Here is a 21,829-nt window from a genome sequence, read left to right as displayed (position 1 = left end):
GTACTCCTGTTCTTTTTGCGGATACAGACGAGCACGGCTGCTACTCTGAAACCTGGCTTAACAGTAGTATATGCCGTAGCATCTTTAGCACGCAGAAGCAGGGACTACATGGACCACTTAATGCACAACGTGTGGCTGTGCTTTGTAAATCACACCCCTATTGTATGCGTTACTGCTCCATGTAGACAAGCTCCTAGATACAAGTAACCAGTTCCAGTGTTGTTCTGGTGTTCCCTGGATGAACGCTGATTTCAGGGGGTTATTTATGTCAGGGATGTCTTACTGGTTTTTGAGTAGCAGCTGTGTTAGTCTGTATCCGCAAAAAGAACAGGAGGACTTGTGGCACCTTAGAGACTAACAAGTTTATTTGAGCATAAGCTTTCGTGAGCTACAGCTCACTTCATCGGATGCGAATTGCGACTTTTAGGTCTGTAATCGAGTGACCAGAGAGATTGAAGTGTTCTCGACCAGTTTTTGAATGTGATAATTCTTGACGTCTGATTTGTGTCCATTTATTCTTTTACATAGAGACTGTCTGGTTTGGCCAGTGTACATGGCAGAGGGGCATTGCTGGCACATGATGGCATATATCACATTGGTAGATATATCCCTTGCAACAAAGTCACACTGTCAGAGGCTCGTTCACCTGCACACCTACCAATGTGATATATGCCATCATGTGCCAGCAATGCCCCTCTGCCATGTACACTGGCCAAACCAGACAGTCTCTACGTAAAAGAATTACGATTACAGACCTAAAAGTTGCAATTCTTCAACAAAAAAAACTTCAAAAACAGGCTCCAACGAGAGACTGCTGAATTGGAATTAATTTACAAACTGGACACCATTACACTAGGCTTGAATAAAGACTGGGAGTGGATGTATCATTACACAAAGTAAACCTATTTCCCCATGTTTATTTCTCTCCACCCCCCCCCCACCCCTGGCTACTGTTCCTCACATGTTCTTGTCAACTGCTGGAAATGGCCCACCTTGATTATCACTACAAAAGGTTTTTTTCCCTCTCCTGCTGGTAATAGCTCACCTTACCTGATCACTCTTGTTACAGTGTATATGGTAACACCCATTGTTTCATGTTCTCTGTGTATATAAATCTCCCCACTGTATTTTCCACCGAATGCATCCGATGAAGTGAGCTGTAGCTCACGAAAGCTTATGCTCAAATAAATTTGTTAGTCTCTAAGGTGCCACAAGTACTCCTTTTCTTTTTATTGGTTTTTATCAGTTAAAACAGTAACTAGAAGCCCTATTTATATAGTGTTTGCCGCAAAATGACGTTGATGTCACCTGTAACTTAATCAGAATCCTGAGATGTGTATAAGCTTTATTCATAGATTTCCCATGAGCCACATCCCTTTTGCTGCAGCAGTTATGGCAGCATTTCCTGAATTGGCTCTGGCACAATAATGCCACTCCCCCTCACCTGAGATGTTTCTCTTTTTGTGTACCCACTTGCCCCTTGCAGAAATTTGGCCCTGTGAATATTTTCAGTGATTTACTAAGCCTCCATTACATTCTGTAACTGTCTAGTTCTCTTTACTTTTACTATCCTTAGACAACAGTTGAGTGACTAGTAACTGAGTCAGTGGCATCTTCCCTATTGAAGAGTATGAGTTTAATGGGTATATTTAAATGAAAGTGCATAATAATTCAGTGTCTGCTCATTGTTTTAAATGCTCCTCCCCCCCCCACAGGGTTTTATGTGGGATGTGGCAGAAGAGCTTAATGCCATGTTAATATTTGCTGAACACCGATACTATGGAGAATCCTTGCCCTTCGGAAACAAGTCTTACAGCGTAAGTGCCTTTTCCCACTCTGATCACCCACTGGTTTCAAGGCTGTTGAGAAGAACTGGCTGCTTCCTTTCTGCTTAAAATTCTTCTTTGCTAGTGTAAATTTTGCTGGCTTGACTCATGTGAATAACCCTGTTGACTACATAGTAACTACTTGCATGAGTAAGGGGACGTGGATTTGGCTCCATGTTTACTAGTATTTGCGGCAGGAGAGTCACATTTTCTATAACTATTGATTCTGTACAGTTGCTTTCAAAAGCCTCTAGGGATTTCCAGAATTACAAGCTACACTTGCAGATATCAATTCACCTGTTGCCCAAATGCAGTCACCTCTGGTGTGATCCTCAGCAGCTCACAAATTGCAAATGGAAAAACAAAGATTGGTGTTTGAAAATCTGTCCCATACTATATAACGTGTTCTTGTTTCAGGATTCCAAACATCTGAATTACCTGACGTCGGAACAAGCTCTGGCAGACTTTGCGATACTAATTCAGCACCTAAAGGAGACAATCCCAGGAGCCCTAAGTGCCCCTGTGATTGCCATAGGGGGATCCTATGGAGGGATGCTTGCAGCCTGGTTTAGAATGAAATACCCTCATGTGGTGGTTGGGTAAGTGCAGTTGCTGTGCTTAAACACAGATCAGTAATGGCACATAAAAAATGACCTGGAAATAGAGGGATTGGTTAGGAAGATCTAATCCTTCTTTGCATTTATAATTTGCATTTATAGCTATGAATATTGTGGAGGCACTCTTGAAGGCTTAGTTAAGATTGGGTTAAATTTTTCATCTAAAACAGGGATTCAACTTCTTTGTTATTGACTGAAGAATAAAGTATCTCTTCCGAAATTTAAAGAACAGAATCTAGCAGTTGGTAGTAGTAGGCACCCTTCAGCCTTGAGAGGCCATGGGTATGCACCCCTGAGTGGTAAAGAATTCACTCAGTTGGTTTTATGGCAGCTGTAGCTGAAGACACCCACTTGAGAGAGACGATCTCTGCTGCATCTGTCACATTTGAAGGTGATGTTTCAACCCTCTGGGCTCTGCCTTCTGCGAGCTCTTTTCTCCTCTGCTAGGCTGGACGGCTTCCTCTCGTAACTCCGGAGGCCTTTAAGCTCTTGTTTCCAAAGGCTGCGGTCCTGAGTATGATCTTCCCAGTTGTCCACATCCAGGTCCGTTTCTTTGAGGTCTCGCTTGCACACACCCTTGAAAGCAATTTTGGACGCCCTTTGGGTCTTTTTCCAGATGCCACTTCACCATAGAGGATGCCCTTTGGGATGTGCCCATCATTCATTTGGCACACATGTCCAAGCCAGCGGAGGCATCTCTGTTTGAGGAGTATTTGCATGCTGGGTATGCTGGTCTGTTTGAGCACCTCAGTGTTGGTGACTCTGTCCCTCCAAGAGATTCCAAAGATTCGACGGAGGCAACGTATATGAAAGCTGGCAGCTAGTGTTGACTTTTTTCTGAAGATTTTCAAGTAAACCTGTTAATTAAGTTATAATTACTTTTAAATGATCCCTTTTAAGAAAATTGACTTTTTGAGTCTCCTGATCTTTTCAGACTCCGTTGTCCTTAAAAGTTGCAGGTGGTGGAAAGTCAACCATTTATCTGTGATAACATTTTGTCTCTCTCTGGGGTGAGGTAACTTTTAAAATTTATTAACAAAACTTAAAAAGTGATTGGGATTTTTGGCATAACCAAAAAGTCTTATTCAATGAATATCTGACCAATAGCAATGTGTTTTACAATGGCTGTTTTCGTCCCTTCACGCAGCAAATGTAGTTGAGCGTGGGAATCTCCTCGCCCCTGAAGGCTTAAAGTGCAGGCAAGCTTTCCTAGGCTGGCTAGGACTTCATATGGGACAGGCCAAGTTTGGGACACTTCACTTGGCGGCCCCCTTTTTTCTGAAGGTCAGGTAGAGAGAAGTACAAAGAGTCGCACTAGGATGAAAACTCAACACTTCTGTTTATATTCCTCTTCTCATCATGAGGAAAGAGAGCGGCTCCAGGATAAACTATGGTGTTGGAGGGTAAGGGTTTCCCACAATGTCATTGTGAACATAAGCTCTCTTCTTGGTGTCTAGAAGAAAGAGAAGCTCCTCTATATGCCCTCCAAATGCCTGAGCCAGCCTTATCACCCTCCAGCAAACGTGCAAGGGAATTAGTAGAGTTGTTTGTAACTTATGTGGTCTTTGCCTTGGCAAGCAGACTGCCCAGCTGTCCCAAGAGTTGACTACTGGGTGCTCTTTCCTTGGGCAACTTCACAGTTCATCATGGGAAAGTTATTTTGGTGACTTTGCTTTGTAGCATCTGAGGCTCTCCTTCCACAAAGCCAGCATCCATAGCCTTCTGTGGCTTTTATGACCGACGAAGCCACTGCTATTTTGTATTGTATCAGACCCTATATAGGATTACTGTATAGCTGTTGGCAAAGGATTGTCTTGTGGTTATGGCACTGGCTATGACTTGGGAGCTCTGGGTTCAGTCCCAGTTCCACAGGGGACTTTCCATGTGACCTTGGGCAGGTCACTTAGCCTCTCTGTGCCCAAGAGTCCCATCTGTAATATAGGAATAATAATTCTACCACCCTTTGTCTGCCTTGTTTGTTTAGACAGTAAGGTCTCTGGGGCACAGACTGTCTAGTGTGTGTGTGTGTGTGTGTATGGTGCCTAGTACACAGTAGTGTCTAGAGACCTCAGTTGGGATCTCTAGACACTACTGTACAAATAAATATAAACATGGACTAAGAGCTGCAAAATTTTTAAAAACGTTTGAACTAGCATCTGACATGGCTAAAACTTCTACTTGTTTTGCACTCCATCTTGTGGAATATTTTTGCAAATGTATGTATTGTTCATGTAATTCTCAGTCAAGAATGTCACAGATAAATTATAAACACCTATTTTTACAAGTTTTTAATTGGAAGACAGCAGCTGTGAGGAAAGTCTTTGTCCTCATGGCAACATTCATTTTTTTAGAGGTGCTAGATGCACATGTTTCACCAAACAATCTTGTCTTTCTGTCTCCATCCACAGAGCTCTTGCAGCCTCTGCCCCAATCTGGCAGTTTGAGGATTTGGTACCCTGTGGCACTTTCTACACTATTGTGACAAATGATTTCAAAAAGAGCGGGCAGTGCTGCTCAGAGAGCATCTTGAATTCCTGGGGGGCCATTAACCGTGTCTCCTCCACAGGTAGGCAGTTGGCAAGACCTTTCAGGAATCATGCTTTTCGAAGGATCACAAAGTTCAAGCAATTTGCTTAAAGAGAATCATTGTAAATTTTGAAATTGCACAAAGTGTGAGTGATTGTCTCGTGTATAATTAATTTTTTTTAAACATAGCCTTCATCAGCTGTTATGGATTAGCTTTTACATTTAAAAAATGAACTTTTTAAATGAGACCATTTGGAGTTGACTTTGAAGGTGGAATCAGACACAGGTTGAAGATGCTATCTTACCACATGAAAACAGGAGACCTTTATTAAAATAAACAACTACAGACCAAAACCAAAAAACAAGAACCAACAACAGATTTCCATGCTGCTTGAGTTCTAGCTTTATCTACCTTTTTTTCCAGGGCCACACCTTGCAATGGCCTAACATAGTCCAAGATACATCTGCATGCTCAGTACTGTAGCTAGTTTTTCAAAGTAAATAACTAGGTTGTTTAAAAATGACTACAAAATAGCAGACCTTAGTCTAGATCTAGAGAGTTCAGCCATTTCCTCTATCTGGAATGGGTAAAAGAAAAGAGGCTAGCTACGACTGAAATGCTATTTCTGCAGTCCCTTGGTATCAACCTTTCAAAAAGGGGAAGGTAACTTAAAAATAGACCTTGCTGATGGCGTAGCATATGGTTTGTACAAGTTTTATAGAGTGATTTAAAATCCAGGTCCAAACCTCCCTGACCACTGGGAAAACTTCAGATCTGGACTTGGTTCCATAGCATAACTTAAGGAATCTCTATCATGTTCCATCCTGGTGCAAACTAGGAAGGAATGAGAAAAGGTGAAGAGAGGAGGATGGGAAAGCAGATCTTAAAGGTAGTCTGTTTGGTTTTGTTTTTAAACTAGCTTAAAAATAAACAGGAAAGGAGGAAGGGAAAATCTTGGCCGTTGCACTATTTATCATTTAGCACTAGGGGGGAGAGATCAGATGGGATTGCAGCCTACCTAGAGCACAAGGATTTTAAAATGTATTTTCGTGTTCTAGTTCAGGACCCCACTAGAGATACCAGTATTCCAAGTTAGTCTGTAGAAATGGGAAACTGAGTCAGGGATTCTTAACCAGGCAAAACAAGGGAGAGAAGGGCAAGCAGAGTCCCGTGAGTTATCTAGTGACAGCTCTCATACGTTCAACCAGTAGGTTTGATGTTTCCTTTCAGAAAAGAAAGGCTTGCTGTGTGGTGGTCGTGATATGTCAAACACCATGTTCTCCAAACACCAGCCAGATTTACATTAACCTAATGTGCTTGATATGCACTATCCATGTACCTCTGAGTAATACAAATACTTGCTGGACCAGATTCTGCTCTCAGGAATGCTTGTGTACACGTGAAGAAACTTCAGTGGATTAATTACACTGAGGGAAGGGAAAAGGATAAGAGAGAAGCTGCACTAACGGACATGTTTCGGGTCCTCACCATCCATAGCCTTTATGATGTATGACTGACTCCAGGGACATTAACCCCTAATTTGTATGTTTTCTTGCTTAGATGAAGGTTTGAAGTGGCTTTCCAGTGCATTTCACTTATGTAGCCCATTAAAAAGCAAGCAAGATGTTGCTGTGTTGAAAGCTTGGCTAAGTGAAACATGGGTAAATTTGGCAATGGTGAACTATCCGTATAAAGCTGACTTCTTACAGCCCCTGCCAGCTTGGCCTATTCAGGTAAATGAATGTCTACATCTTCTATAACTGGATTCAGCTTTAGGCTGGGACAAGCTGATTTACTGCAAATTGCTGCTTTTAAAAAGTTAAGAAAATCCACATGATCTAGGACAGGGGTGGGCAAACTGCAGCCTGCGGGCTGCATCCGGCCTGCCAGCTGTTTTATTCTTCCCCATCAATATCCTGCTGGGGAGCTGGGTCTGGGGCTTGCCCCACTCCTGTGCTCTAGCCGGGGAGCAGGGTCAGGGGCCACTCCACACAGCTCCCGGAAGCAGCGGAATGGCCCCATCTCCGGCCCCTACACGTAGGGGCAGCCAGGGGCCTCTGCTCTGCATGCTGCCTCTGCTCCAAGTGCCACCCCTGTGGATGGGGCAGCATGCAGAGCCACTTGAGGTAAGCGCCGCCGGGAGTTTGCACCTGTTTCATCATCTTGTTGGAAAGTTGCTATCGGTCTTTACTTCCCCTTGGCCCTCCTCCTTATTCATACCTTCATCTGCTATGACCTCAGCTGTTGCCTTTCCCTCTTATGATCTTACCATATCCCTCTGGTCTTTAAAAGCCCAAAGTGCTGGAACTAGACTGTTTTTGCAGCTGTGTTCTGACCTCCTGCCTGCAGCTCTTCACATCCTCTGCCTTATTTGCTAGCCCACTTATTTGGAATGCTCCTTGCCTCTGAACCACTTCTTGGTCTTGCCTGCCTCTACTCTGTTAGCCCCTCAATGAGTTCCTTTGAGTCACTTTGAGATACTATGAATTACCAATGAAGTACAGTAGGTAAAATTAAAAGAAATAAAGTCAATACCAGTGTTATCTTCCATTAAACATAAATTCTGAACAGACAAACTGTTGATCTCCTTTAGTCAGCAGTCTTGGTTTTATATGCCACATAAGGGATTGATCCTGTTGGAAAAATCTTGCTGATGTGAGCGATGTGGTTTATTTGAATGGGACTAGTACACACCCAAGGACTTCTGCTCATACTGAGTAGTCCCTTAGGAATGCTCCCCTGGATTTGAGCATGAGGTACTACTCTGGGTGAGCAAGGAAAGCAGAATCTGGAGGTGAGTAAGGGATTTGCTGAATTGTGCTTCAGTGTGGTTTTCTGTCATGTCCTCGCACTGTGTATTGTCATGTTGTGTGCATAGGGGGGCTTGACTTGCTCTGGCTTGTTATCAAAAGCTGAAACATGCATACAAAAATAACCATCGACTTGACTGGTGGAAGGGAAAAGAAAGGAAAGGGGGGGAGAATGGAAATTCACCTGTCCTTTGCTGCTCTCCCATCAGCATAAATACCCTCAGTTCAATTTCAGTCTCTTGTCTGTCTAAATGCAGCTTGAAGGATACCCTTTATCATCTCACTATCATCCCTGAATTTGCTGTTTTCTTACTGATAGATGGAGCTCAAAGGTTTGAGTGAGCCACAGTGACTCAGTAAGATATGAAATAGAAAATCCTTTCTTCTGTTTGTCTTGGCACTTCTAATGTATGCGGCCTCTCTGGGTGGTTTAAGCTGTTTAGGTACCGTCTATCAAATGTGAACTCTAATGACAAAACTAATGTGATTAGCTGAGTGAGAAGGGTATTGAGAGTTTAGTGGAAGAAAATCTGTTAGAATGTGAATATGTCTGCATAATCCTTTCTCTAGTGTGGGTGGATGGTGCCCTCTGAGAAGTGATTGGTCTCTCAGCCTCCACCCTGGTGCTTGATCTACAGAAGTAGGGTTGTTTGCAGCTCTTTAGACTCTCATCTTTACCTTCTGCAGTGCACAAGGGCACTAGTGAGTGAGTTTTCAGAGCCTTTAACTGCTCAGAAGCAGAGCTGGTTAGTGAACTAGCCAGTGCTTCCTTTGTAATGAAATTGGTCAAGCAATTAGACCCTGGGTCTCAAGAAATTTTTTTTACATTCGTAACTGATGCAACAAGCCCAGAGGTGCCAGGGCTATGAACTGCCAAGTCTAGGGGTGTCGGGGCTCAGCCTGGAAAGCCCTGGCACAAATTAAGCCCAGGCAGAAATGATGATGGCAGAACAGTTGGTATCTTACACTTAGGCCTGGTCTTTACTAGTATGTTCTTGCCTCCTGTTAGCTAACACAAGGTAAAATCCTAGAGACGAAGCGGGAGTTAACTTCTACCTCGACCTGCTAACTTGTGTTAAAACTGCCATGGGGCAGCCTGGAGTTGACTGTGACCTGCTCACTCACGTTAAAACTATGAGCTGCCTGAGTTCGCAGGTCACAGACAACTCTAGGCTCCCCCATAGCCCCTACTTCAACCTGCTAACTTGTGCTAAAACTGGTAACTGCTTCTTCTTCAGTTGGATTTGACCTTGTATTAGGCCTTCTGTTTAGCTAACAGAAAGCAAGAACACACCTTTCCTCCTAGTGAAGGCATAAAGTGAGCTATACTCTGCTGAGCACCAGCAACTCTCTTCAGCTTCAGGGGGAGTTAGAGGTACTCTCCATACCTTTCAGGGGGCTGGATTGCACACCTCCACCCCCCATAAGTCTGTGGGAGGAGGCTAAGGGGAGAGGAAAGTTACACAAATATCCCCTCTCAGAGTTTCTTCCTGATTATCTTTAGATGGAGACAGGGACAGGATTAGCACACTGCACCCTCCCCCCTGCACACACCTATTCCCACCATGAGCTATGGAGCCTGCCCCCAAACCATGTAGATCCCAGAAGGTCTGCAGGTGGCCAGAACTGTTTGCACCAGCATCCGTGTGACTTCACAACGGATCTAGAGTCCTGGTGCATCTCCCCCAGTCCCTGGCAGGAGCCGAACTAACAGAGATTCCCATGGCCACCCATGGACTGGGTTGGAGACTGGGTTCTGATGGATGTACCCTGGCCCTCCCCACACTTACCATTGGGATGCTCAGTCTCTGCCCTTCCTCATGTAGGTCCAAGACTTACTGAGAGCCCTCCACAGATCAGGAGATAAGAAGGGAGCTCTGCTCAGGAATCAGCTGCCACATACCTCTTCTGTTTGGGAATGTGTGGAGGCAGATCATGGTGTGATGTGGCCCAGGATTTAACCCTGAGCTACCAACCAAACCCAGCGTTGATTTAATTCTCCAGCAGCACAGTGCCTCCTTCCAACAGGTTTTCCAGAGCTGAAGAAATAACAAAACTGCTAGAGTGCTTAAAAACAGTATCACTTTAAAAATGGGAAACTTCCCAATTTATGTTGATTTATTATTTATATTACAGTAGCACCTAGAAGCCCCAGCCATGGATTGAAGCCCCATTGTGCTAGATGCAATGAATTTACATTTTTAGGAGACATTTTTCATCGAAAAGGAACTCCAAATTATTTATTAACTTTGCTAACTAATTATGAAGCATAAGCAATTTTTATAAAGCAAGGGAATTGGATGCAGAAACCTCTAATGCAATATTAAGATTGTACAGCTGAAATAAAATCAGGAAATTCAAAATGTTGGGTTCTAACAGCAAAATTAACTCAGCTGTACTACACGTAATAGTTCATATTTGTGTTTTTCTGATTTAATATAATTGTCTCTGTAATATATACCATAAAATTAAATAGGATGTTCAAGAAATGCTGTAGTTCAGACTGACACAACTTTCAAAAGAAAGCAAGGCACCTTACCTGACTTGTTCTCAGGTTTGGTCAGTCTGCATCAAGGGCATCATTAGAGACATTTTCCCCCTTTCTCTTGATATAGGTAGTTTGCAAGTTCTTGAAGAATCCCAAACTGCCAGACAAATTATTGCTACAGAATGTTTTCCAGGCAGCAAATGTCTACTACAACTACTCAGGAGCTGCATCGTGCCTTAACACGTCTCAGAGTGCCACAAGAAATCTTGGGCTGATGGGCTGGTACTATCAGGTACACACACAAACCCTTTCCAGAATGTCCAAAGTGCCAAAGCACTCTGTGAATTCTCAATTCATGCTGTCAGAATCTCTTAACTTGTGTTAATATGTGGGTGCAGATCCTTGGTTGATGTAAATTAGCATACCTTCACTGAGAAATCAACACAAGCTGTGCCATTTGCACCAGCTGAGTGTCAGGCTTCATTTTTTCAAAATCAAGCTGGTCTAGAACTCAATAGGAATGTGTCAAGGGATTATCAGTAGCTTTTGTGAACAGTCCTGGCCTTCCCAACAAAGGAGTTTGTGTTAGATGATCTCTATGAATTAGACTGTGATCTTAAAACATTACTTCAGTCTTTATCTGTGAAATTGATTAACAGAACCTGAACGTTCTCTTGAGCTTGTATGTATGGTGGTGAATAGGGTGGAACCTTTTTAATGACATGAGTAATATGTCTTGCTGACCTGCAGATGTGAAGTAGGGAAAATTGTCAAGAATTAAAATAATGAAAGTTTACAGCACTTTTCATCTTTAGGGCACAAAGCCCTTGACAATGGAAGGTCGGTACCATTATCCCCATTTTAGAGGTGGGGAGACTGAGCTATATAGAGGGGAAGTGACTTGCACGAGGTCACACTGCAAGATGGTGGCAGAGCGGGGAACGGAACCCGGGGCTCCTGGGCGTTTGACGACTGGTTTAAGATTCACACCAACATTTTTATTAGAAGCAAACCATTAAGTTCGTGCAAAAAAAACATAATTTGAGTTCATGTAAATTTACAAGGGTAAATTGATTCTGGTTAATTCAGATAGAACCACTTCTGATGTGTCCTCTGGCTAGTGGTATTGAGGTCAGTGGGATAACTGGAATGGGAAAGGCAAGCAGTTTGTGGCTCAGTGTCTGCATTTTAATATGTAGCAAATATCTATTGTTATGTGAGGCATTGAAAGGAGTCCTTTACAGTACAATTATAGCCACAACTAGCATATTTAAAATGTCCCACAGAGGCCACTATTACATTTTCCTGCTCTGCCTTCCAGGCTTGCACAGAAATGGTGATGCCCATGTGCACAGATGGTGTCAATGACATGTTTGAACCTAGGAAATGGAACTTCCATGCGTTCTCTGAAGAATGCTTCAAACTGTGGAAAGTGAAGCCTCGCCCTTCCTGGATTCCTTCTGTGTATGGAGGGAAAAACATCAGTTCACACAGTAACATCATCTTCAGGTGAGCTTACTTCCGCTTCTGTAACAATCCCCCTCCACCAGCATGGGTTGCTGGTGGGGATAGAATCTGGGGCTTTGAGCACCAAAACCACAAGCCTCTCCCACTTTTTGTTTCATCTAATGTGTAGCCATAGCCAGGAGTCCCTAGCACTCCCCAATTCTCTCCTCGGTGCTTGTGCTGCAGTTGATGGGAGTTGCATGTGCACCTCTGAAAGGTGAATTTGGCTTATGGCTTTGTGGAGCGTGGCTTTGTTTCTGTGAGGAAATGTTCTTGTCTCTCCACCTGTAAACGTGGCCATTGCCATAGTATCCCAGGACGGTAAGGCCATCTAGTTTTCCGGCTAAACTGGACCGCCAACCCTTCCCCTGTAAATGGAAGTCTAAAAAACACAAACTTCCAGCACCAGGAGTCTTCTGCCCAATCTGTCACCCTGAGTCACAGCCTCTGCTGTGGGCTGGAGCAACCTTCCCTCCCTCAGCTGGATGCAGGGGAGCTGCCACCCATCCTCTTTTGAAAGCCTTAGCTTGGGGCCTGAACATGGAAGCCAGTCATGTCTCAAGCCCTCTATTCTCTTGGCCAAGGCCTGAGTCTCTTAATTTCCCTGTGGGATGTTGGCTGTCCAGCCTCACACACCCCCTTGTTGGGGTACTCCAGGAATACTGGTTGTTGCCTGCCCCTGGCTCTGCCTGTCAGCTCTGTCACCAAGTCAACATCAACTTTCCCCTTCCCAGGGTTCCTTGCCCTTCTGTCTGTCTACTAGGTCTCCTTCTGGGCCCCTTTCACCAGTTTTGTTCTCAGGCCCTTTTAGCAGAGATTCTGGGGGCCTCCTGCTTCTTTCACAGTCTCCTCTCAGTATAGAAACCAGTAGCCTAATCTTTTACAGCCCGTCTTCTAGTCTCTGTAACATGGGGAATGATCCTCCTTTTAATAAGAAAATGTAGGGAGTATAAATATAATTTGTAGTATAGACTCCAAATCCACAAACTGGCCCTCCTTTCCTAACACGAGACAATTCTTTCAGCAAACGACTATTAATCATTGTTTCTTAAGCAGCTTTCTAGATTTCTTCCCCCCTTTATTTTTAAAGACAGAAAGATAGGAACTCTGATAGGGAGATCAGTCTTTCTTCTTATGCAGCACACAGTGATTGCCTACAGCTTGCAGCTCCCTGAGAGACGACTTGTGCTATCGTTCATATTCAAGTTCTTTTAGAAAAGACACTTCTTTAAACAAAAGTCAGAATTGGTCTTTTGGACCTAGTAAATAGCTGTGTATTTTAAAAGTAAGGCATCCTTGCTTGAATAAGGGATTATTCTCAGGATTTCAGCCTGTGACTTTGGTCTCTTAGCTCCAAGGCCTATTGCTTTTCTCTCTTATTGGTCTCTTGCTGTTCCTTCCCCAGCAGGGTATCTGCTCCAAAGTGTGAAACTGTGCTTTGACGGAAACTTTATTTAAATGATAAACCGCCCCCCCCCCCCAACCCATCTAGTTTAGTTCCTGCAAATTGTAGCTTGTTCTTAATAGAATTCCATAAAATTGTACAGTATGAATCTGCTTTATAAATTGACAGATGAGCAAACATATTTAAAGCATGTTTAAGCATTTATGCCAGAAAAGCATGGAAGCAACCAAATGAATGAAAAAGAAATGCTTTACACACAATGCTTTGGACCACAAGCTGAGCTGTTTTCCTTCGGACAGGCATATTATCAATACCATACATATATATACCATATATACACACATATACCATATATATACATCAATGGAGAGATGTACATATATCACCTTTTATCCTGACGGGCAACAAAGAATCCCTACACCCACCATGGAGATGCAGCCCCACATGGAGTAAAATGTAACATCTGTTTAACTGCAAAGCAACTCTCACAACAGTTTTAGGACAGTGAGTGAAGCATACTATATTGGAATGGAACCGTTGGGTGGATTTTCTTCAGGCCGAATGTAATTACCCAGATTGGAATTTGGCCAGGATATTGGAACTGATGTCTCTACTCCTACAAAAAATGCCCTGAGATACATAAGAAACAAAAATTGTCATGACTTCTGCCCTGACATCCAAAAAATGACACCCTTAGCAGCAGTGTCTTAGAGCACCATGCTGATGCGTCAGCATTGACTCAGAGAAATCCACAGCACCACTTCCGTAGCTCCTTGGAGAACTTCCATCAAACTCTCTCAGCTTGTGAACACTACTGAGACCATGGCCAATGTGGTATGGCTCTCTGGGAAAGTGCACCTTTATTACAACTTGAGTTTTTGTGAGCTTGGTGTTCGCAGTGACTGTTTCACTCTCAGCAATTTTCATACCAGAGAGTCTTATTGGAAGCTATTCAGTTTTTCAGTTGGCATGGCATGGAAACTTTGCATCATGGTGGAAACCATACTTTAATCCCATTAACACATGGGGTTGTAGAGTTTTTGTTGCGAGTGGCAAGTTTCAGAGCTGAGTGATGATGTCAGACTGAGAAGGCTCCTCCCAGCTGCTTCTCCTGATCCCTAGGAGGGGCTGGGGGTGAGGGTGACAGATGGGCCTGTTCTGAGAAAATGGGTTGGGAGCTTTCTCAGAGGGATGTTTCTTTAGGGTCAAGGCCCCTTAGGAAGTTCTGTTTGTACTGTCTGTACTGGGCAGTGATGGCAGGGATAAAGAACTAATGATGGGGGTGGGAAATAGGAACTTTACACTGGAAACTTGATTTTTTTCAAAGCATCACCAGGATCCTTGTCGATGATGATTTGCTTTGGAACTTGTCCCTCAAGAAGCATTTGTAACCATGTAGTGAATGGAGAGGAATGGCTGACTCCTGAATATTATTTCTCTTGGATAAAAATGAGTGTTTGCTTGAAGTTATTCTCTTGTATTCTCAGACTCATTACTTGCAAGATGCTCAGCAAAGCACTTAAGCTTAACTTTGAGTCTGCATTGAAGTAAATAGGACTATTCATATGCTTAAAGTTAAGCACATGCTTAAATGCCTTGGTGGATCAGGATCCGAGCACTCAGCACCTTCCAGGATAAAGCCCCTACTGAGCATTGTTTCTCAATCTCCATCAGTGCCGCCAATGCCATCACTTGGCACGTTGGCCAGAACCTTGGATGGAGCAGCCAGACTCTCCCATGAAAGCCAGGGTTAGTGCTGGTTTCCTGCTGCACGCTTTAATTTCCACATGAGTGGGACCAAGAAATCCAAGTCCATGTACGTTTCAAGTCTCTCAGCAACTCAGCCTACTGTTGCTAAGGCACTGGGCTGATTCAGGTGACCTTTTGAATCAAATGCATTTTGCTTATTGTGCAGTTCTCTCTGTGTTTTTGTTTTGCAAATACAGAATGTTTTTTTCTCCCGAGCCATATTAAGATCTATTGAAATTAGAGGTACAGAGAGAGATGCAAGATTTCCTGTATTTTCCACTGAGGAAAAACAAACACTGTAATACTATAGTTCAAACGCAGTCAGTTTTTATTTGTAGTTCTTTAAGGTCAAAAGTTGGAGACAGAGACAAATGTTTTGAGTGTAATCGACTGATATTTTTATGAAACACGATGGCTGCGTGACATCAACAGGCCCCTGTCCCTCTAGGCATCCGATTCTGTAATGCATCAGATTTGGCTCAGGACAGAACATCATGAAGGTGCACAAAGTGTTCAGTGGCCTCTATGCTGACCAAGCAACAGCCTGAGATCTAACCTAACATATTTCTAGCTGCGTGACTACAGATGTAATAGAAACGTCTTTTGTGTCCCAGGAAGAGTATCTGAAAGATTTAACTTAAAACTAGCATTCTAAATAAAATAAAATAAGAGCCCAGGGCTATAATCCTTTTTGTTGCAGCAGTTCCCCTGATTTAAATGGGAGTGAACAAATAAGGATTACCCCCAGAGACTATGCGTTTATTTGGTGTGCTGTCCAAGGTCTCTCCTTTCATTTGGAGAGATGGCACTAGAGATAACCTTGTTGAATGGAAAGGATGGGGGACAAAGTACCATAGGTTTTAGTGGACTGAGCCCAGGATTGGGAATTAGACGTTCTTAAATGCTAATCCTGATTCTGCCACTGATTTGCTGTATGGACTTGGGTAAATCACGTTGGACCTGATCCAAAGCCCATGGAAAGCCTCCCATCGATTTCATTGGGGTTTAGATTGTTGCCTGTAAGGCTTGAATTTTCAGAAGTGTCCACTGGATGATGTCTCTAGCTGGGCATCCAAAATTCATGGACACTTCGAAAAACTGGACCTTTCCCAGTTGACCATCTGTAAGAACAGGGAAGTTACTCCATGATTTTTGCAGAAAAGGCATTAAAATAAAGGCATAAATAAATGAATAGCTTGGTACTGAAAGTGCAGAAGGGAAAAGAAAAGATAGAAGTACATTGACATATCACTCTGCTACAGTCACTCTTATTCTGTATGGAAAAGGCAATCTGTGTGTTTGAAAAGTTTATCCATTTGAATGTGAATTTGCAAACGAAGATGGCTCAATTCCCCCAGTAACTTTAAGTGAATGTAGGCTAATTCAGTTACTGTTTAAGCTGTCGCATGTTGTTGCTGAACTCTATGAAAAAACGGCCACATTTTATCTCATGAGGAGCTGGATTTCAGTGGGGGCAGAAATGGATCCCCAAGGAGTTCATACAAATCATACTGAGCCAGCATGTGAGACCAATTTAGAGTGGTATGTTATTCCACAAGTAGCCCCATTCACTTTGGTAGGACTGTTCATGGAGTAAGGTGCTATAAGTATCACAATCTGACCCGTACACTCACAGTGCTTTAAATTCTATACTCCCTGGATGAAAAACACTGCATAAGAGCATTAGCAGGACACGTTGTCTGAGATGAATGTCCCCAAGGGGGGGAAATGTGCTTAACTCTCACCAGTTGCCCTGGCAGCTGAGGATCGTCTGTGCCTTGCAGGATTGGGCTGTGCATTTCTAGCCCCTATGAATCTGAAAAAAACCTTCACAATGTGGAGTAGATGGGTCATGAGGATAAGACACGTGATCGTCCTCCCCTCTGGCCCTGTTAGCTGTGAAAGTTAATACAGCCTCGGATTGTGAGCCAAAGCCCCCAGGAGCTGCCATTGTCTGGTGGGAGTCTGTGAAAGTACAGGCCCAAGGGAGCCCTTCCGCTGGGAGAGTGGGCAGATAGTGCCATCCTGTCATTCCCTATGGCTTCTTGTCACCTCCTGGAATCAACAAGTAAGGCCCCCCTCCTTATGTGGCAACCTAAGGTAACCTTTGCACTGAATTTTTCACTGAGTTGTTCTCGTGAGACGTTCCCTTCCGTGGCTTTTTTGTGTGGGAGGGGACAGCCTGCGCCCCAGTTGGTGGCAGAATGCTGAAGCAGAACACCACAGAGCAGGGGGACTTTGTTGTAGAATTTGGATCTATCCTGAATACTGAGCCTCTGATCAGAACCGTGGCTGTTGAGTGACCCCTAGCTTTATCACACAGGTACCGTCACTCAGGCTATTAACTGTAATCTAACTGGCTATATGGACTTTCCTTATAGCAATGGCGGATTGGACCCGTGGTCTGGAGGTGGAGTGACTCGGAACATCACAGACTCTCTCACTGCAATTGTGATCCCAGAAGGAGCTCATCACTTGGACTTGCGTGCCAGTAATCCCGGTGACCCCAAATCTGTGCTGCAAGCCCGGGCCTTGGAAGTTCAGCACATGAAGCAATGGATTGAAAAGTACAGGCATAAGCACTAAAGTGGTACTGTAATAATGGTGGTCATTATCTCCCATTGCCTTCAATGGGAGCAGGAGCATTTCCTTATTACAGAGTTCTATTCAAAACGTTTTTTGCCCTTGCTTCCTCACGTCCTTTACTAGCTATATGTATGGTGGCTGTCAGCCCTGTGCCTATCTCTGCGGGATAGAGGAGGTGGCTGACAGTTGCAAGTCTGCTCCAACAGCAAACCTCAATCAATAAAGTACATGGCTTGAGTCACCCATGGTGGCTTGCTTTCCTGTTCCGCTACTACCAAATGCTGCATTACATCCTCTTTGCAACATGCTTGCGTGGGGCCTGATTCCTGCTAGGCCACACATATCCTCACAAAATCAGTTTCCAAAGTTACTAACGAAGTGTGTGCTTGACCAAATGCAGGGACTGCTGAACTCCATGGCAAAGCTCTCACTGATTTCAACTGGATCTCAATGCAGGGGCTGCTTCTCAGCTGGTGTAAATTGCCATAGCTCCGACAGGAGCACCAGCTGAGATCTGCCCTAGGACTTTCCCTTATCAACACAAACTGCATGTATGCTGTCTTCTATCAGACACAGACTAATTAGTTAATAGTGTAACCCGAAGAGTGAGAAAGCACATCTGTTCAGTTGATAAGTAGAGGGAGACCTGCTGAGTATCGCCTCCTACAGGCAAACCCTTGTCTTTAGAGACTGCTTGCAAGTCTCTCCAGGCTTTCCAGCAAGAACTTTTATTGTTTCCAACGTCCAGTTGAAAACAAAACCATGAGAGGGAGCTGAGTTTGGGTGATCCCTTGGCTTCAGACAGTTGTCGTCTCTGTACTGGAGAGTTACATGGGGATACAAACCATTCTGATATGGTGAGGGGTGGAGGAGTTATTTTAGAGTACGAACAAAACCACACTGGGATGTGATTTCATGGGCGGAAAGACTTTTAAAGCAGAATAGTAGGAATCGGCTCAATATTTTTCTTGTTTTCAGCAGCGTCTTAAGCAAGTTGTCGTATACTGTATGGTTGTTCTGTGCAGAGGAGAATAGAAACAACCAGGACTGGCCCCTGAACACACTTTTGTTGATTAATTCTCTAATTGATTGGCTGTGCACAATTTATCACTTTTCTCCCTCCCACACTGCTTCTCTTAGGTCCAGGGCCAGGCTATCTGCTGCTGCCAAAGAGAAATGTGGGTATTTTCTTCCTTGTGTCTTTCCCACAAACATTTCATTTGGTTTTTGTTTTTTTTCAAATCATCACTGGGAAACTTTTTCTCTAAACTCTCCTCCTAGAGAGGGAACCTGACACAGTACTTGTGCTAGCTAGATGGTATTAAGTGACAAATAATTGGGGCTGGACCTTGTTTTCTTTTCCCTTTCTGTGTATTGATGAGATTCTGCATGGTCTGGTTGCTGATGGTGGTTCAATAAAGGCCTTTTAAAAATTGTTTGCAGGGCAAACTATTCAGAATGCAGCTAAACTGTTGCGACAGCATTAACCCAAAGCGTGAGGCAGTGCTCAGCAGGGCAGGTGCATTAGATGGCTTTCTGTAGGGCTTCCAAAAGAGAGAGACTGCCCAATTCATGCAGACAGCATATTTGACATTAATAAATGGCTGAGGGAGTCCCATCACTTTGCAGCTTTGGCTTTGTTCACACTGAAAGCCTTCTTCCAAAAGGCCCCCTTTCTAGGCTAATGGGACTAGATAATTTCATTTCAGAAAGTCTCAACGCAACAAATGGACCCAAAGGTCTGTTAAAATTCCAGTTTTGTTTGTATTTCTCAGCCTAAAATACAGCATTTCTTCTTACTCCAAACAGCTTTTTACATTCCCACACAATCCAGCATTTTCTAGGAACAAAATGGATCTTATTCTGAACCTTTAATTTTTTTGATACACTCCAGTACGTCCGGTTCTCTTGTTTGACAGAGCTCTTGGGATATCCTTGCTTTTGCTCCAGTGTTCTCGGAAAGGTTGATTTGAACAAGGAGGCCTTTATGTTCAGGTTCAGCAGTCTGGACCTTTCATGCTCTGTCTTTAGCAGGTAATCACTTTGGAGCCTGTAAAGAGTGAGACCAGAGAAGCATCGAAGTGCAAGGGGAAGAGCTCTTTAGAACTGGACTAAAATCTGTCAGGTGTTAGTAATCTCCATTCAAATGGGTCAATTTTCTAGCATTATGATGTAAATGTGTCCTAATCTCGGGGGGGTGTGTGTGTACGTTACAATAAAATAGTGGCCTTATATTTTTTGTGTTAAAACGTTTTAGATCAAATAAAAACTAACCAAATTTCCTGCGGCCACTGCCAAACAAAAGTTAAAACTTGAAGACACAATCAATAGTATTTTAAGATGGCATCTAGGTTTCTTTTTAACATACTTTATTGGAGGGCAAGGGAGAGAACTGACCAAGTAAATCTAAACATTGGGAATGCACGAACCACTCATAATCAAGGAGAGAGAGGATAAGGGCCTAATCCAACTACTTTCATTGACTGCAGAGGGAACACTTGTCAGATCTAAAGATGATTGAACTAAAATGTCTTGAAAATGCTTCTGTTTTCAAAAACAACTGTCTTTAAAAAAAACTTTCTTTTTTCCCCTCCCCCTCCATCTCTGCTTTTTGCCATTTTCTGTGGCATTTTGTTTTCATTTTTTAAAGGAATATTTCAAATATTTTTTCACAATTTTATGAAAAGGCCCTTTTTTGACTCCACTCCCCAAATCTTTATATTAAAAAAATATTTTCAGTAGCTCTATCCAGTCCCTCGCTCAGACTTCTAGAAGATGGTTATTGCTTCCATCTGTTGTAGGCTGAACTCATGCTGTACCATTCTTGTAGTATCTAAGGGCTTGATTCAAAGAGCCCATCGAAGTCACTGAGAGTCTTTCCATACACTTCAGTGTATGGATCAGGCCCTTACCACTTTTCCTAGATTTTTAACAAGGTGACCAGTGTTCTGTTCTGCTTAACAGGGCTTTCTACAGGTCTTCATCCTTATCATTGAAACTGTAGGTCCATCTATGTACTTTTTTCCCTTAAAGGATCTTTCAGACCTGGTCCAAGAATTTGTCCTTTAGGGAATGACCATCAACAAAGATCGACTACCTCATTTTGAAATGTAACTTTCCCTGCTTATGTCATGCACGTTAGACTATCAAGAGCCATGATAGGATTGTTACTTTCTATGCTCAGCTGTATCATGATAGGACAATATTTCATGCCCTTCAAGAAGATATTCCCAGATACATTAGATACACTTTTGTTCTCCATGTGTATTGTGAATTCTTTTGTTTTAAGTATATGTTGCCTTTTTGGGGAAAAATGCATAAAATAAAGCAAATTTAAATTTGTATGTGTAGCACTGATGACATGTGAATCAAAAACCAGTAACAATGGATCTTACAGCTAGAAGATTTTGAAATTGAAATCTGTATGACAAAAATATGCTGTAACAAGTATTAAAGATAAATAAATGTGAATTTCTGGAAGTTGCTTGTTTCATTTTTAAAGTAAGCAGATTGCTGATATTAGACAGATGTTGGGGGTCTGTTAGCATTTCTGTAAGTAAGTTTTTCTACTTTATGCTTGAGCCACAGATGGGGAATGTGAGCTAAATATGCCACCGTTAAGTTACCACTGCTTTGTAATATCCAAGGGGTCAGGTGTTCAGATGCCCCATGCTGGTTCAAATAAGAAAGCTGTTTTAACTCTTCAGTGCTTGGGGGATTTGATGGCTCAGGAGCTTGGTAATGGGCAAATAACCCTTTCTTCTCTAGCCTGCTGGTTTGAATCTAGCTCAGGTGAGTAGTATTTGAAAGTTGCTAACTGATTGCTGGTTTTTGTTCGTCTCAGTCCAGGCCCCAACAGACAAATGTCTGCTCACATTTCTACACTGATATGAGGGCCATGTAAGTATCTAGATAGACAAGCATCATGGAAACCACTGGTATCCTTGGCAGTAATTGACAGTCCCAAAAGGTGAAGGTTAGATAGGACTAAGCAGACTGAAATGCGAAAGTTTGAACAGCTGCTGTCCACAGCGTACTGTGCTCCTAGGAAATGTTAAATACTTACACCAGTGGTTTTCAACCTGTGGTCTGCGGACCCCTGGGTGTCCTGCAGATTATGTCTAAGATTTCCAAAGGGGTCTGCATTTCCATTTGAATTATTTTAGGGGTCCACAAATGAAAAAAGGTTGAAAACCACTGACCTAGATCTCTAATACAGTCAAACATGCATTGTCAGAGAGGTTACCAAAAATATCTAAACTCCATCTCGAGGAGAAGCTATCCTGGCTGTGACACTTTACCTCAGAGTAGCACC

At 43.1% G+C, this 21,829-nt stretch overlaps 1 protein-coding gene across 2 annotated transcripts in view; it reads left to right on the top strand.

Annotated features, from left to right (window-relative positions):
* The window catches only part of LOC102934920 (prolylcarboxypeptidase), a 60,454-nt gene extending 39,460 nt beyond the window's left edge, over window positions 1-20,994 (top strand). For both annotated transcript variants that reach the window (XM_037888193.2, XM_037888275.2), the window contains 7 exons: window positions 1,716-1,817; window positions 2,244-2,425; window positions 4,852-5,009; window positions 6,531-6,703; window positions 10,396-10,560; window positions 11,590-11,777; window positions 17,310-20,994. In XM_037888193.2, the coding sequence (XP_037744121.1) occupies window positions 1,716-1,817; window positions 2,244-2,425; window positions 4,852-5,009; window positions 6,531-6,703; window positions 10,396-10,560; window positions 11,590-11,777; window positions 17,310-17,514 (1,173 nt within the window). In that variant the 3' untranslated portion in view covers window positions 17,515-20,994. The remainder of the gene's footprint in view (window positions 1-1,715; window positions 1,818-2,243; window positions 2,426-4,851; window positions 5,010-6,530; window positions 6,704-10,395; window positions 10,561-11,589; window positions 11,778-17,309) is intronic.
* Window positions 20,995-21,829: the final 835 nt, after the last annotated feature.

Source organism: Chelonia mydas, chromosome 1 (assembly GCF_015237465.2).
Source record: "Chelonia mydas isolate rCheMyd1 chromosome 1, rCheMyd1.pri.v2, whole genome shotgun sequence".
Taxonomy (NCBI): Eukaryota; Metazoa; Chordata; order Testudines; family Cheloniidae; genus Chelonia; species Chelonia mydas.
The sequence above is the reverse complement of the archived record's forward strand: the minus strand, read 5'-3'. Positions and strand labels throughout refer to the sequence as shown.